Below are 18,326 nucleotides of genomic sequence, written 5' to 3' on the forward strand. Positions count from 1 at the left end.
TGTTAAAAAGTTATTAAAAGTTAATTACATACAATATTTTAAAATTCAAGCGTAAAAAAATTATGAACTATTACATCAATTGTAAGAATATTTTTCACAAAAGTACTAGATTTTGTGAAATTTAATTATGCTATTCGTCAATTTTACTAGTTAATTTTCTAATAATTGAATTCAATAAAATTTATATCATTAAAATGATACTTTTATTATTCACATATATAGTTAAAAATAAAAATAACAAAACTACAAATAAACATTGATTATACTTTCTTTTTTTTTAAATTGAAATTCAAGATGTCTTCAGAAATAAAAAAAACAGTCTCAACATGTATAATACTTTTTGAAAGCTCATACTTTATTATTTTTAAGATATATTATTAAAAATTATTAATATAATAAATGTATAAAGAAATCATTTTATAAAGATAAAAAAAAATAAAATATGACAAAATATGTTCTTATTTGTTGATTGATAAGATTACAAAAAAGATTATCTCAAAAAAAGAAAAACGCTTGACATAATAATTATAAAATTGTATTAATAAAAAAAAACTTTCTAAATATCTAATGAAATATAATATTTAAATATTAATATTTATATTTCTTAATAAATATGTTAAATTTTTTTTATGAAAAAAAATTATAAATGAAAAATTATATATATATATATATATATATACATTTAATTTTAAAATAAAAGTTAAAAATTAGAAAACAGTTTAACTATAAGAATAAGAAAAAATTATAGATATACACATAAATTTATAGTATAAAAAAGTTTTTATTATGTACTATTAAACTGTTATGTTTATTTGTAAAAAAAATTCTTTTTTGACATAAATAATTTTTAAACAAAAGATAATTACTAAAATTAATTTTTGACTTTTATTTAAAAGTTAACAAAAATAAAATTTTCAAATAAATAATCAAAAATTTATTAAAAATATTCAAATAAGATGGTAAATTTTGTAATTATTTATATCAAATAAAAATAGATTCTTTATTGCAAAAACGTTTCTGAGAAATTATAATAAATAATTTTTGAAATGATAAGAAGCAAAATGTCAAACTGTTGCTTGTCTTCTAATGACAATTTCTCTCAAATTAGAATTGCTAGCACTTCTTTTTTTCTCATATATTTTATCAACAACTTTTATGGCCTCAGTTAGTTGACTTCTATTAAGATAATCTGTAAAAAGTTCAAGTTCTTCTTGTCTTCTGTATCTAAACATATCAGATATAGCTCTATAATTTTCTCTTGCTAACATAGCTTGCCTTAATATAGGACACCAATTTTGTAATAACATCAACAATTTATTATAATTTTCTGCTCTATCTGGAAGACTTTGTTCATCCTTATCTAAAGTAGCTTTATATATTTTTTCATAAAAACAGTCCCAAGTTAATCTTGCTAGGCTTGCTGAATTAATATGACATAATTTATCACAAAGAAATCTTACAATGTTTGGATGTTCTGCTCTAAAGCATACCTTTTTCCAACATAGAAACCCCATTTGTTCTTGATGCATAAAACTCATTTTTGGCCAAATAAATTTAAGGATTTCAATAAAACCATTAATAATTGCAAACTGTAATAACAATGATACTTTTTGGCGTAAAAGTCTTGCTTCTCTATTAAAAAATACTCTCCACATATTTGAATCTTCTAATAAGGTAAGCCAAAAATCATATACTGGATGATCTGAAAGTTGTTGACGTAATGTACGTAGACGTACTTTGTCATATTTATTTTCATTTTCCATAATATTAATCATATTATAACATGCAGCAAATTGGAATTCCATTAATGTCCAATTTTGGCATTCATTCTTAACAATTTCTATAGCTGTCTTATAGTCGTCAATTTCAATACTTAAAGAACAAATATAAGTAATTTTAAATTAAACTTACATTTTTTCTTTCCATATTAATCGTGGATAAAATAATCTTAAATGTTCTGAAGGATGAAACAATCTTTTTGAACCACTTGGATTGTTTTTTATATTTTCAGGAAATATCTTTAAATGTTTGTCATGCCATCTTTGAACTTCTCTTAATATTTGCTCATTTATAAAATCAATTTGACTTATCATTAATGTTGGTAATTTTTTTTCTTTATAAAGAAAATCTTTTAACTTTCTTTTGACATCAGAAAGTTTTCTCCAACGAACATTAGCATTAAAAAGAGTTATAGCTGCTTGACGAGCAGCATAATAACTTAAACATTCTACTTTGTTTACCATTTAAATAGTCTTTTAAAAAAAGTATTTTAATTTCAAAAAAATAATCAGTATGATTAGAATAGTATTAATAAGTAAAAGCTTTCTAATGTAATATTGTTGAGGGAAAAAAAATCAAATATTGAATAGCTGATAAAAATGTGACTTGTTTTTTTGTTAAACTTTACTCACAAATAATACTTATTCTATTCCTGTTTTAAAAAAAATTTATTAATTTAATAATATAGCAAAAAGTTTCAAAATTATATTATAAACAAAAAAGTAAATTAATTTTTTAGATATGTAAACAACTTTAAAAAAATAAAATATGTTTTGTTTCTTGAAATATTAAAACAATCAAATGATATACAAGTTGATACTAACAATAATATATCTTATTCTCAAAACAATTTCTTTCAATATAAAGGTATGTTAAACAATTTTATAAGATACACAATTAAATATTCTTTTAAGACGATTCTATCAAAATATTTACTTTAATCTACTCTTTTAAGATATATATATATATGCATATATACAGTTATCTTCTATTATACTTTAAGGACAAATTTTTTTTTCTTTCTATTAATAATATTTTACTGATATATTATGGTGATTAAGAAATTTAAACGTGGATATTCAATTATATTTAATTGATGATAAATATAATATATCCAACAAATTAATGATAAAATGTTATGTTAACAAAATATCAAAAAAAAGGCTATTTTTATAAGATAAAAAAAGTGCCTATTAAACATATGATAATATTGGATAACAATTTTACTTTAAAACACTAAAATATATAAAATGTGAGATAATTGATTTTATATGTAATAGTGTAAAAAAAATTTCATTATATAATATTTGAATCATTATTATATCAACCAAAATTACGAAATGCTTTTTGAAAATTTTTGTTTAAACATATAAAAAAGATCAATTGTATAAATATGCAATTTTTTGTTTCAATTACCCGATATTTAAAAATATATATTAATGTAAATAGCGACTAAAAAGATAAATTTAAAATAATTTTTATAATAAGAATTTTAGTTAAAAAAATTACTTAAAATATTAAAAATTTATCATTACTTTAATATTTGAAATGTAGATCAAAACTTTTTATTAGAAAAGACTATTTAAAATTAAAAATAAAATATTATTTTTATAATAAATTAATCTTACTTTAAATTTTTGATTAAATAATATATTTACTATGGAATAAAAATATACATATATTTTGTTATTAATTTTAATATTAGAATTATTTCATTTTTAAAATTTATTCTGTGTAATATTATATTTAAAAGATTAAATTTTAATCAAATTGTAATAAAATAGATGATTCCTAAGTTTATTAGATTTTAAAGAAATATCAATACTGATGTAATGTTTATTATGACAATTTTTAAAAATAATAATATAAAATATAAAAACAAGAAAACAATAAAAATATATCTTTTAAAATTTGTTTGAATGATATTCAATAAATTTTTATTTTTAAAATAAATCTTTTATCATGTGTAAGTACATTTTCAAAGAATAATTGCTTTTATGTTGTATAATAAAATTTTTATATATTTCTTTTGATATTTTTTTAAAAAGAAGAAAGTTTGAACGTTTTCTAATTTAGTTAATATGTTAAAAAACTATAAAATTTAACAATATTATTTGCTGAAAAAATTATTAATTTTAAATTTAACATTTAAAATGAAAAATTTGATAAAGAATGAATTAAATTAACGCATCTGCATAAAGTAATTTTATAAAAAAAGTTATCAGATACTTTTAAATTTAATAGATATTTCAATATTAATGTTTTTTTTTTGTAAAATACTTTGTTCTAAAAGTATACGTTGTGGTTATATAAATGATTTGTTTTAATTACACCAAATTTAGTGTAGTCTTTCTTAATTAAACTAATTTTAAAAAATACAAATTTAAAAAACAAAACAATTTTATTTAAAACTTTTTTTTTTATAAATGATACAATTTGTAAAGAGATTATAAAATAACAAATTCTTTATTTTTAAGCTAGTAATCAATAATTGAAACTTTGTCAAACATAATTAAATTTTATAAAAATAAAAAGTCATCTGAAGATTTTTTTCGCTTTTATATTACAAAATTATTGTAGATTATATATTAATTTTTAATAAATTAAAACTTTATTTGAATTAATTTATAAACAAAATTTTATTAAAATTCTTTAAACAATATTTTTTCATTATTTGGTATAATTTTCCAATAATTATTTTAACTTCAAGTTTGATAGATTGTTGTTATGATACATATAAACTAAAGTTTCTTAATATAAAAAAGTTTTTAAATTAGCAATATTTATAAAATAATTTTTATTTCAAATATTTAATGTATTGTAAGTAAAAATATCTATGTTTATTATAAATTTTATTAATCAACTTATTAAAAGATGCAAATAAAAAGACTTTATTTGACTTAATACATGAGTTAAATACAAGACAGATGGATACAATAAAATATTACAGACATAAACAAATATTCAAAATAGAAGTTATACAAGAAACCCAAATTAAAAAGTATAAAATAAAACTAGAAACAAATAGCTCAAGCAAATTTAAAAACAAGTAACCTTTGCTTCAAATGTAAACCAAAGTTACGAAGTTTCTTTAAATATAATTTATATTTGTCATCAAAGCTTGTAATAACTATATATTATTAGTAAAATTAAAGTTAATAATATTCTAATATTTACGTTAATACAATTTTTAATGTAATCTTTATTTTTTAATTAATGCAGTTTATTTATAAAATTTAATACAGATTAATTAAAGTTTTATTGAAATAAAATATAATATTGAACAAAACAAATATGATATATACCATTAGACAGAGAGTAAAAATTTATAAAATACTATTATTAATTACAAATTTCTATATTAAGGTGAATTGAAATAAAAAAAAAATTTATTTGATGAATGTATGTTGAAATTTTTATTGAATAAAATATAAAATTTTTCTATTAATTAAATATTTTTATACTTTTATAGTGACATTTATAATTATTTTAAATATTTAATATTATTAACTAGTGAAAAAAGTAACACTACGCACATGAATTTTAAAATTTTAAGCTTTATTCAAAATTGTCAAAATTGTCAAAATATTAATAAAAGTAAAATAGTATAATAATTTTGACTTATAATTTTGCAAATTATTTTTCATATCTTTGTTAAATTGATTTTTAATTATTTTATAAAATAAATTTTGTTTTAATTTTTTAGATAATAATTGAATTTATATAAATATTGCAAGAAAATAACATAAATACTATAAAATAAATATAAATATTACTAAAATTAGATTATCTGCTTTTAAGATATATAAATAAATTTGGCTTTTTTTATTATTAAATAGTGCTTTTTTAGTAGTCATTTTTTTATTTAAAGTCAAATAAAATTATTATTTAAAAACAAAGTAGTTCATTGAAACTTATTTTAGTACTAAAAGAATATATAAATTTATTAAATAACTTGATTAAATTTTTATCAAATTAAAATCAACTAAAAGATCATCTCTAAAAATATTCAAATTAGTCAAAAATAATATTTTTTTTTAAAATAACTAGATTATTTTTAAACTATAAAATTTTATAAAATAATAATTATTGTTTACCTATAAAACTTTTTTTTAGTTTGAAAATAAGTGAATTTTATAATAAAAAAATTTGTTTGATTTAAAATGATAAAATTTATACATGTTATTGTGTATGAAAGTTTAAAATGATTGTAAATTAATTAACATAAAAAAATGCCTCTTTTATTTGGTTTAAATCTGTAGACTTATATAATCACAATTCAAATTTTAATTTTGAGTAAAAAAATTTGTAATAATTTTTTTAAAATACAAATAAATTAATCATTAGATAAAAAATTATTCAAATAAGAAAAATAAAGTTGTTTATATTATTTTTTGCAAGTTTATGATATATAATTTTTATTCAAATTTTATCTGGGTAGAAAGAATTTATTTATATTATTGTTCACATGATTTGCTTAAAATAAACATCATGTTAATTTATAAATTTTATGTTTTATTTATTGATTTATTGTATTTATAGTTTTTTATTTTTTATTCAACTTTGTTACAAAAATGGAATAAATAACATCTTTAACATATAATCACTTATTTTTACTATTTTTTTATTTTTACGATTTCAATTATATTTAAAAATCTTTTTTTTTATTAAATTATTATAAAGATATAATCAACTATTCATTTTTAATAACAATTTTAAAATCTTGAAAAGGTATAAATAGAAAATATATTATTATACGTAAAATTTAGTTATATTAACATCTTCCGATAATAAAATTTTTATTAAAAAAAATACAAATATCACAAAATAGAATGAATAACATTTTTATATTTTTTATTATTGGTTTAAAAAATTTAAAAATTACAAAAAAAAACTTATTATTTTATTTTTAATAGTAAAAGATAACTAACGTTGGGGTATTAAATTTATTTTATAATAAGCATTAACATATTTAAAAATTTATAAAATTAAACAAAATAATAATTTAATCTTTACTATTGCTGACATGTTTATTTTAAAATATTCTAAAAAAGATAGTTAAATACAATTTAGAACAACACTATTCTGTTAAAACATTTTTTTTTAACTTTGAAAAGTTATTTTTTTATAATTAAATATTTAATGTTAACTTTTGTGTTTAAATTTAGAATCATTTCTATTTTAATTAAACAAAAAATAGGAATTAACATTGGTTTTTAAATTTTTCTTTTGTATAAAAATTATATTTAAAATTCGTAAATTATTATTACTTTATAATAAAAATATATTATAACATATTTAAAATGGCATATTTTTTAATTTCTTTTCTATTATTATTTTTGTGTGCTAGAACAAATGTAAATTTTTTTTTATTAAATAATATATTTTTTTAGACTGACCAAAATGCTGATGAATCTGTAGAATTAAATTATAATGTAGATACATATCCACCTTATCCTGTAAAACCAAAGACTATTAATTATTTCCTTGTGAATAATGTTTATGCAAAAAATATAGATGCTGTATTTAAAAGCTTAAAATCACAAACTTGTTTGATTTTTGAAAAAAAAAAGAATTATAGTAAAAATATACATATTCATTTTTTTTACGATTATAGCGGTGATGTAATTTCATTAGCTTGTTGTAAAAATACAGAAACAAAAGCTTTTTTAACAAATAAAACACAACACAGTCTTAGATTAACAAGCCATTATATTGGCCGTGCTTTGGGTTTGACTCCAGAAATATTACGTGAGGATAGAGATAAATTTGTAAAAATGGATTTTAAAAATATTGACAGCAATTATAAAAAATATTACGAAAATCCAAATATAACTATAAGACTTAAACCTACCACTGATTTTAATTATAAATCAATAATGTTTCTTAGTCCTTATTATGGAAGCAAAAATCAACAACCTATCTTTAAAGCTAAAATGTCATCTTATTATGATGAAATGATTGGAAAATATGATTATTTTACTCATAACGATAAGAAATATTTAAATAGTATATACTGTAGTTCAAAATGTAAAAATAAATTTAGTGGATGTAAAAATGGTGGATATGAAAATCCTTCTTGCAATGCATGTATATGTCCAACTGGTTTTGTAGGAAAAAAATGTACAAGCATTGCTTCTTCAAAAGGTAAATGTGGTAGTAAAAAATATTTCACTGTATCTACTAAAAAAAAATATATAACTGGTGATTCTTTCTCTGGAACATGTTATTTTTCAATAAAATCAACCTCTACCAAAAAATATGTAAAAATAATTGTTGAAAATCTAAGCATTGCATCAACAAGTAAGTGTAATGGTGAATATGGTTTAGAAATAAAACATCGTGATGATAAAGGAGCAGATGGTCTTTATCTGTGCGGTCAATATAGAAAAGTTGAAATTCCCGTAACATCAAATTTTGTTCTTCTACGTTATAATGTCACAGGTAAAAATAATAAATTGAAGATTTCATATCAACAAGTCAACAGTCTTTCAAAAATATAATTTAAAATAATAAGAATCTTACATATTTCTTTAATTACCATGAATTATTTTTATTAGTTGGTAAAAACTTTAATGTTTATCACATCTCTTGTTAATTAAAATTTTATTTTAACTAGCATTTTTTTTAATTTTTTTAAAAAATCTAAAATAAAAACATATATTAAAAAAAAGAATATTATGTTATTAATAATGTAAAAATTTTAAAAATAAAGAAATAAAATATTTAAAGTTATTTTATAAGAATAAGCAAAAAACAATTATTTGAAATATCAAAATTGTTTATACAATTTTATTTAATATTACTAAATTAAACTTTTTAAAACAACAATTGAAGGATAATTAACAACTAAAAAATTTTAAAAATAAATTTTTACTATATTATAAATGACAATTATTTTTATATTAGTTCTATAATAATATCATATAAACTAAAAAATAATCAAAGGAATATAATTGTTTATCTCTTGATATAAACAATTTTATCAAACTTTTTTGATCAAAAACATTAATTTTAAAGCTAGAAATATATTTTTCTCTGATTAATTAAATTCATATTTTGTTAAATAATACTTAAAATCAAATATGTTAGTGATTAAATAATTATAAGAGATTATTGGATAAATTCTAAAATTTTTAAAATATGATGAGTGTTAAAATATTTTGCTTATGAATAAAAGTAAAGTACATGTATATTTGTATTTTATTTATGTCTTAATTTTGTAAAAACTTTTGAAAAAATATATAAATTATAAAAAAAGACAAAAATTTAACTTTAAAGTTGTTCTTATAGAAAAATTTTTTTTTATAAGTATATAATTTAAAAAAAGTTGTTTATTGTAAATTATCCATCTCATATGCTTAAATTATAATAAATTATAACAATAATTTTTAATATTTTATGATTCTTATCGTATTCTTGAATAGTTACAAAAACAAAGTAAAAATAAACGTTCTTTATTCTTTTATTTTTTTTCTTAATTGTAAAAAATGTATTTTACATATCACAACTTTGATTTTATTTTAAATATTATTCAATTACTTTTTTCTCTTTTTTTAATATTTATAATAAATTTTTTATAGTAAAGATAGTTTGAAGAAAAATTACTAGATATAATCTCAGATAATTAAACTCCTTTATAATTTAAATTTTAAAAATGTTATTAAACATAATATTAAACAATATCTTAAAAGTTGTCATCTTGAAAAAAGTTACATGTCAAAATTAAATAAAAGCTCATAAAATATATATTTAACCCAAAAAGATTTCAAAGATTTTGAAACTAGTTGACTTAAAGAAGTGAATTAAATTCTTAAATTTGAGTAATTTATACTACTATTAGTACATAAAATGTCAAAATACAACATATGTTGAAGATAATTTATTTTTTATTCTTTTATATCTGTTACATTAACTGTCAATAAATAAATAATTTAAATTAAATTTAATTATTTTAAAAATAGATTATAAAAAAAATAAATAAAATTAAGCTTCAAACGTGTATCAGTTTATTTTTTATAAATATATTAAATAATCATTTAAAGTGAAAATAAATATGTCTTAATCTATACAAATAATGATTATTATATAATAAAAATGAAAGAATTTAAATTAATTTTTAAAAAACTTTTATTTTTATTAGCTGCACTATTATATGACTAATAAAAATTTTTTAATATGGATATATTTAAACATATTTTATTTATCTTTTTTACTTACAAAAACAGTATGTAATTTTTTCATTTATGTTTAATATTTTAGATATCTACACCTATTAAGATAAAATTAAATAGAAGTTTCATAACAGGTAATTAAAATATTTTATTAAAACGTTATTAAATTCTAAGAAAATAATGATAATGGTAAGAAAATTGTAAAAAGAGATATATTACTAGATCAATGGGATCCATGGAAAGTTAGTGAAATCCAATATTTTGTAAAGTCTCCGGTTAAAAAAGATAATGTTAAAAAAGCAATTGAACATATTGAAAATAATACTTGTATAAAATTTAAAGAAGTAGATAGTGAATTTAGTGATAAGCAAGGTTTAATTTTTTTAGAAGATATTGTTTGTTCTTCCAATGTTGGACTTATTAATCCAAACAAATCGCAACCTATAAAATTATCAAGTTATTGTTACGATAAAGTTGAATTAATTTTACATGAAATTGGACATGCATTAGGATTAATACATGAACAATCACGAAGTGATAGAGATGAATATATTTCAGTTGATCTTAACAATGTAGAGGATAATGAAAAACACAATTTTCAAATAATGAATTATTCTAGCTATAGAAACTATTCGACTCAATATGATGTTAAGGCTCTGATGCATTATAAACCAACTGATTTTGCTAAAAATACAAAAAAACCAGTAATTACATCAAGATTACACAACGCATATCAAAAGAATATGGGTTATAGTACAAAAATGACATTTAATGAAATTAAACAATTAAATTTATGCCACTGTAATAAATGCAATTGGGTTAATAAAGATGGTAGAAAAACAAAAACAAACGGTACAGATAGGTGTAGAAATGGTGGTTATCCAAATCATAATGATTGTTCAAAATGTATCTGTCCAACAGGATATACAGGAACATTTTGTAGGGAAATAGAAAAAAGTGATGATGGATGTCCTGATTCTATACATAAAGCTCAATCTAATGTTAAAAATTTAGTTATGATTGATAAGAAAACATGTTATATATTTTTACAAGCAACTAAAGGAAAGAAAATAAAATTACAAATAATTTCTTATACTTTAACAATAAAAGCTTTTTGTACTGAAGAAAATTCTAATCAAATAAAATATTTTCAAGATAAAGGCAACACTGGATTGCTTCTTTGTGGAATTCATCATTACATTGAACTCACATCACAAAGTAATTCTGTTCTTATAGTATACAGAGGACAAACGGATAGAGATGCGCTAGGTGTGGGATTTATTGAAACAGATGGAAGTAAGGAAACGACATAGAATTTTAAGTATTAAACATTTGAAAAGCAATGGTATAAAGTTGTTTGTAGAATATTTACAAGTGTAGAAAACATTTATATATTTCTTTAGAAAATGTTAATACAATTTAATAAACTCTTAGATGCTATAAAAAGTAATACAATATATTTTAAAGTGTTAGGCAAATCGTTTTAAAAAACAATATTAAACTAATCTTTTTTTTAAATTTAAATTTGTCAAATTTAGATATTAAGAAAGTTTTAATAAATTTAAATAAAGTAGAATTAAACATATGCATGTAATATTTTTTTTTAAAAATTTATTATTGAAGTATCAAATAAAAAAACAAAAAAAGATTTTTTTTTATTTTTAAAGTTTGCTATAATATAATTTTACTCGTGCAAAAAAAATATTCCTCATTATTTATAATTATCATTAAAAACCTTAGTATCATAAACAATCTGAATATATACAATAATCATTATACACTTTCTTATAATATACTACATATTTGGAAATTTACCAAAATATTCATAATTAAATTATTTTACTCATAAATAACATCATTTTAAAAAATGTTCTCTTCAATTTTATATATTCGAGTTTTATCAAACAATATTTTAAAATCAAATATGTTTGTTATATATAAATAATAGTTCATTTGAATAACATATAAAACTATATACTATGTATTTTGTTACTAATTTTAAAATTTAAATTTGTTTTCTAACTTTATAAATTAAATTTATAAAAATCATAAGTATAATTTTTTTTTATTCATTACTAAATCATTTAAATTAAAAAAAAATTATAAAAAAAATATTTTAATATAAATTAATAATAGTCAATGAAATTTATTTTAAAATATCATTCACCGTTTAAAAGTTAGACTTTGTTAGTAGCTTTTCAAACTCTTTTGAAAAATTAAGATTCAAATGTGTATCAGACTATTTTTTTTAAATATATTTAATAATCATTAAAAGTAAAAATAAATATATTCCTCAATCTTTACAAACAATGGATATTATATAGTTAATATAAATAAATTTAAATTTATTTTAAATATACCTCTTTTACTTTTATTTACTACATTATCAAATGACGAAAAAAAATTTTTTAATATGCCTATTTTTTGACATATTTTATTTTTTAATTTCAAAAACGGTATGTAACTTTTTCTTTTATGTTTGATTTTTTAGATATCTACATCTATTAATAGAATGTTAAATAAAAGTGCTAAAACAGGTAACAAAAACATTTTTTAGTAAGTTATTTGGTTTCAAGAAATTAATAATAATGATAAAAAAATTATAAAAAGGGATATATTGTTGGACCAATGGGCACCATGGAATGTAAGCGAAATACAATATTTTGTTAAGTCTCCAGTTAATAAAAATAATGTTGAAAAAGCAATTGAGCATATTGAAAATAGTACTTGTATAAAATTTAAACAAATTAATCAAGAATTTAATGATAAACAGGGTTTAATTTTTATAGAAGGTACTGTTTGTTCTTCGAATGTTGGACTTATAGATAAAACCAAATCTCAACCTATAACTTTATCTAGTTATTGTTATGATAAAGTTGAATTAATTTTACATGAAATTGGACATGCATTAGGATTAATACATGAACAATCACGAAGTGATAGAGATGAATATATTTCAATTGATCTTAACAACGTAAAGGATAAAGAAAAACACAATTTTCAAATAATGAATTATTCTAGCTATAGAAACTATTCAACTCAATATGATTATATGGCTCTGATGCATTATAAATCAACTGACTTTGCTATAGATACAAAAAAAACAGTAATTTCAGCAAAATTAGGCAAAGCATATCAAAACAATATGGGCTTTAGTAAAAAAATGACATTTAATGAAATAAAACAATTAAATTTATGCCACTGTAATAAGTGCAATTGGGTTAATGACGATGGTAGAAAAACAAAAACAAACGGTACAGATAAGTGTAGAAATGGTGGTTATCCAAATCATAGTGATTGTTCAAAATGTATTTGTCCAACAGGATATACAGGAACATTATGCAGGGAAATAGAAAAAAGTGATAATGGATGTCCTGATCAAAAGTATCAAGTTCAATCTAGTGTTAAAAATTTAATAATGATGAATAAAAAAACATGTTATATATTCTTAAAGGCAGATAAGGGAAAGAAAATAAAATTAGAAATAACTTCTTTAACTTCGACACTGAATGTTATTTGTAAGGAAGAAAATTCAAACCAAATTAAATATTTTATAGATAAAGGTAATACTGGATTGCTTCTTTGTAGTATTCATTGGATTATAAAACTTACATCACAAAGTAATTCTGTTCTTATAATATACAGAGGACAAACTGACAAAGATGCGCTAGCTGTTAGTTTTAGTGAAGCAGACGAAACATTAGAAATTACATAATATTTTAACTACTAAATATCTGTACACAAAATAGTTTAAAAATTATTCATAGCACATTTATTTGTTATGAAAACATTTATGTACTTCTTCAGAAAGTGTTGATGCAATTTAATAAACTTTTAGAAGCTATAAAAAGTAGTACAATATGTTTTAAAAGTATTAGGCACTTCGTTTTAAAAAACAATATTTAACTAACCATTTTTTAAATTTAAAATTTGTCACTTTTAGATGTTAAAAAGGTTTTAATAAATTTTTAATAGTGTAAAATTATACATACGTATGAAACAATTTTTTTTAAAAGTTTAATATAAAATAGTTTTACACGTACCAAAAAACGATTTTTTTTATAATTATCATTAAAAAAAATAGTATCATAAATAATCTGAATTTATACAAGTATAATCATTATTTATGTTTTCACAATATAAAATTTATTTGACAATATATCAAAATATATCTATCTAAATTATTTTACTCACTAATAATATTATTTAAAAAAATGTTCTCTTAAATTTAATATATTCAAATTTTATTAAATAGTATTTCATTTGATAAAAATTAAAAACTTTATATTATGATTTTTGTTAGTAATTTTAGTTTGTTTTATATCTTTATAAATTGCATTTATAAAAATCAAAACTTTAACTTTTTTTTATATTATTCATTATTAAATCGTTTAAATTGAAATTAAAAAAAAATATTAAATATAAATTATTAATAATTAATGAAATTTTTTTCAAAATATTATTCACTTTTAAAAAGTTAAACTTTATTAGTAGCTTTTTAAAAATTTTTTGTAAAAATTAAGATTCAAATGTGTATCAGACTATTTTTTTTAAATATATTTAATAATCATTAAAAGTAAAAATAAATATATTTTCCAATCTTTACAAACAATGAGTATTATATAATATATATGAATAAATTTTAATGTATTTTTAATATACCTCTTTTACTTTTATAAGCTAAATTATCAAATGACAAAAAAAAATTTTTTAATATGTCTATTTTATAGCATACTTTATTTTTTAAATACAAAAACAGTATGTAACTTTTTCTTTTATGTTTTATTTTTTTAGATATTTACACCTATTAATCTAATGTTAAAAGAAAATGTTAAGACAGGTAACTAAAATATTTATTTTAGTAAGTTATTTGATTTCAAGAAAGTGATAATAATGGTAAAATAATTGTAAAAAGAGATATATTGTTAGACGAATACGCACCATGGGATGTAAGTGAAATACAATATTTTATTGAGTCTCCAGTTAATGAAGATAATGTTAAAAAAGCAATTGAGCATATTGAAAATAATACTTGTATAAAATTTAAACAAATGAATACTTATTTTGATGATAAACAAGGTTTAATCTTTAAAGAAGGTATTGTTTGTTCCTCGAATGTTGGACTTATTAATCAAACCAAATCGCAACCTATTACTTTATCAAAATATTGTTATGAAAAAGTTGAATTAATTTTACATGAAATTGGACATGCATTAGGATTAATACATGAACAATCCCGAAGTGATAGAGATGAATATATTACGATTGATTATGAAAATGTTGAAGAAAAAGAAAAATACAATTTTAAAAAAATTAATTTTTCTAGCTATAGAAATTATTCGACTCAATATGACGTTAAAGCTCTGATGCATTATAAACCAACTGATTTTGCTAAAAATACAAAAAAACCAGTAATTGCTTCAAAATTACAAAACGCAAATCAAAAGAACATGGGTTTTAGTACAAAAATGACATTTAATGAAATTAAACAATTAAATTTATGTCATTGTAATAAATGCAATTGGGTTAACAAAAAAGGTAGAAGAACAAAAAATAACAATGCGACAAAGTGTGTAAATGGTGGTTATCCAGATCATAATGACTGTTCAAAATGCATTTGTCCAACAGGATATACAGGAACATTTTGCAGGGAAATAGAAAAAAGTGATAATGGATGTCCTGATCAAAAGTATCAAGTTCAATCTAGTGTTAAAAATATATATTTAATGAAAGAAAAAAAATGTTATATATTCTTACAGGCAGAAATTGGAAAGAAAATAAAATTGGAAATAATTTCTTATACTTTAACAATAAAAGCTTTTTGTAACGAAGAAAATTCTAATCAAATAAAATATTTTAAAGATAAAGGTAATACTGGATTGCTTCTTTGTGGAATTCATCATTACATAAAACTCATATCACAAAGTAATTCTGTTCTTATAGTATACAGAGGACAAACAGACAGAGATGCGTTAGGTGTGGGGTTTATTGAAACAGATGAAGATAAGGAAACGACATAATATTTTAACTATTAAACATTTGAAAAGCGATAGTTTGGAAATTGTTTATAGCACATTTTACATTTGTAAAAACATTTTTTCACTTCTTTAGAAAATTTTAATGAAATTAAATAAACTCTTAGAAGCCACAAAAAGCAATACAACATATTTAAAAGTATTAGTCAAATCGCTTTAGAAAACTATATTAGATTAATCCTTTTTTAAATTTAAACAATTGCATGTTTCACACGCTTTTTTGTGTAACTTGATGTTTTTAATAACGCTTTTAAGATGATGAGACAAAGCTTATTAAATATTTTAACGATTTTTAAGAGTGGAATAATTTTTTTAATAAACATAAGAACTTTTAAAATGAGGAAATTTTTTTGATATACATAAAAAGTTTGGAAGTAAAAGAAAAATTTTTTAAAGTTTTAATAAAATTTTAGTTTATTTTGTTATATATGTATAAGATTTTTATTAATGTTTTAAAAATTTTTTTTTATGACATTAATAATTTTAAATAAACCTTTTTTTTAAAAAAAAAAACTTATTTTTAAAATTTGTTCTTTTTCTTGCTCAAAATAAAAAAACTATTTAAATTAAATTTTTTTTTTATTCTTTTTTTAATATATTTATAATTGTAGCTTTATTGTTATTATTTTATCTGTATCACTGTTTTTATTATATTTTAGAAAAATTTTTAATAATAAAATTGTTAAATTTTATATAGATTCTTTAATTTTATATTTCAAAATGTTTTTGTTTATACATTAAGCGTATTATTTAAACATACATAATATATAAAATATTTAAATTTATTCTTAGAAATATTAGTAAACGAAAGATAAAAACAAATATTTTTATAATTAAAATTACTTAATTGTTATATTGAGATTTAATGATAATTTATTTATCATTAAAAAAAATCATTTTTAATCTTTTTTTGTTTTATATAAATATTGTCTTTCAAACAAAGTTTAATTGTTAGCTGATTTAGTGCAAATATTAAAAAATCTAAGTATTGAAAAATATATGTTTGAGATTATCACAAGAAAAAAATTTCCGTTCGTGATAAAATTTATTTCTCTCAAGAAAGCATCAATAACAGCATTATTCACATCCACACGATGATATTAAAAGACTTTTTCATCAAAAAATAATGATTAGTTAAATTAAAAAAATGAGAAGAAAATTTTTTCAAAGATTTAACATTGTTAAGGTTAACTCAAGAACAAAAAAAGAAAAGGAAATGACAATGACAATGTAGTCAAAATGTAACCAACAAAAATACTTAGGACCAATTTTTTTATAAATCCGTTTTTGAGAAGTTATGATTTCTTGAAATTTTTAAAACAACATATCTGTTTTTAAATATTATTTGATCTGACTTGATCTCAAACAATTATATATAAATTTTAATTGATGTGCAATAAAACTTTTTGAACAATAAATAATCATATTGCAGCATTTGCTATTTCGACTCTTTTAGCTGCATTATCTTTATCATGATGCAATTTTTAGAGAATGCTTATTCTTTTCGTTATCAGCGCATTTTTTTCTATCAAAAAAGTTTATTTAAAATTAAAAAATAAAAAAAATGTTTGTAGTTTATTTCTTGTCTATATATTTTATAGATTTGCTAATTTTTGATAATTTAAAAGTTTTAATAAATTTAAAATGTTGTATATTAATTTATATAAAAATAAAATTTGAGAATGACTGACCTGATTTTATGTGTAAAAATTGTTAATTTATTTTTGCTTATGTAAAAATATTTATTAAAAAATTATATTAAAGAAATCAAGTAAGAAAAAAAGAGTAGTATTTTTTTATTTAATTTTAAAAATTGATATGACGTAGTTTTATTTGTATAAAAATTGTCAGTTTTTTAATAATAATCATAAAAACTTTAATTTTTTAAATAATCTGAATTAATAGAATGAATACAACTAATTACTTCAACAAAATGTGTTATATATTTGGCGATTTATCATAATATTTATAATTTAATTATTTTTCTAACTATTAAAACTAATTTAAAAAGCTTTTATTAAATTTACCAAATTTGTGTTTTATTGGAAAATATTTTAAATCAAATATGTTAATTATAAAAAAAATATTACATTTGATAATTATCAAAAACTTTATACAATAATTTTTGTTATAAATTTTTCATTTTTACTTTGTATTCTAACTTTATAGAATACACTTTTAAATTTATAACTATAATTTTTTTTTTGCATTTTTATAATATTTACAAATAATCATTTAAATTAAATATAACTTTTTTTATAAGAAGTTAAACTCTTTTTGTAGATAATTCTAAAATTTTTGAATAAATTATTTTTCAAATGTATATTAGTCTATTTTT

General features: G+C 18.6%; 5 protein-coding genes across 5 annotated transcripts; 4 read left to right on the plus strand and 1 right to left on the minus strand.

Moving 5' to 3' along the window:
• Window positions 1-1,064: 1,064 nt before the first annotated feature.
• On the minus strand, window positions 1,065-2,243 carry SRAE_X000143700 (Hypothetical protein; the record flags this gene model as incomplete). The annotated part of the gene is made up of 4 exons (XM_024648941.1): window positions 1,065-1,420; window positions 1,461-1,479; window positions 1,608-1,872; window positions 1,912-2,243. 4 exons carry the CDS (start codon window positions 2,241-2,243, stop codon window positions 1,065-1,067), a joined length of 972 nt encoding a protein of 323 aa, XP_024498902.1.
• A 4,839-nt stretch (window positions 2,244-7,082) lies between these two features.
• Window positions 7,083-8,282, plus strand: SRAE_X000143800 (Astacin-like metalloendopeptidase; the record flags this gene model as incomplete). The annotated part of the gene is made up of 2 exons (XM_024648952.1): window positions 7,083-7,136; window positions 7,173-8,282. 2 exons carry the CDS (start codon window positions 7,083-7,085, stop codon window positions 8,280-8,282), a joined length of 1,164 nt encoding a protein of 387 aa, XP_024498903.1.
• Window positions 8,283-9,934: 1,652 nt separating this feature from the next.
• SRAE_X000143900 (Astacin-like metalloendopeptidase) lies at window positions 9,935-11,266 on the plus strand (the record flags this gene model as incomplete). The annotated part of the gene is made up of 3 exons (XM_024648963.1): window positions 9,935-10,006; window positions 10,042-10,087; window positions 10,128-11,266. The coding sequence occupies 3 exons, from the start codon at window positions 9,935-9,937 to the stop codon at window positions 11,264-11,266; spliced, it is 1,257 nt and encodes a 418-aa protein (XP_024498904.1).
• Window positions 11,267-12,343: 1,077 nt separating this feature from the next.
• SRAE_X000144000 (Astacin-like metalloendopeptidase) lies at window positions 12,344-13,668 on the plus strand (the record flags this gene model as incomplete). The annotated part of the gene is made up of 3 exons (XM_024648974.1): window positions 12,344-12,409; window positions 12,445-12,490; window positions 12,530-13,668. 3 exons carry the CDS (start codon window positions 12,344-12,346, stop codon window positions 13,666-13,668), a joined length of 1,251 nt encoding a protein of 416 aa, XP_024498905.1.
• Window positions 13,669-14,645: 977 nt separating this feature from the next.
• On the plus strand, window positions 14,646-15,973 carry SRAE_X000144100 (Astacin-like metalloendopeptidase; the record flags this gene model as incomplete). Its single annotated transcript, XM_024648985.1, has 3 exons — window positions 14,646-14,711; window positions 14,748-14,793; window positions 14,835-15,973. 3 exons carry the CDS (start codon window positions 14,646-14,648, stop codon window positions 15,971-15,973), a joined length of 1,251 nt encoding a protein of 416 aa, XP_024498906.1.
• Between the last annotated feature and the right edge of the window lie 2,353 nt (window positions 15,974-18,326).

This window comes from Strongyloides ratti, scaffold srae_chrx_scaffold0000002 (assembly GCF_001040885.1).
Source record: "Strongyloides ratti genome assembly S_ratti_ED321, scaffold srae_chrx_scaffold0000002".
NCBI lineage: Eukaryota > Metazoa > Nematoda > Chromadorea > Rhabditida > Strongyloididae > Strongyloides > Strongyloides ratti.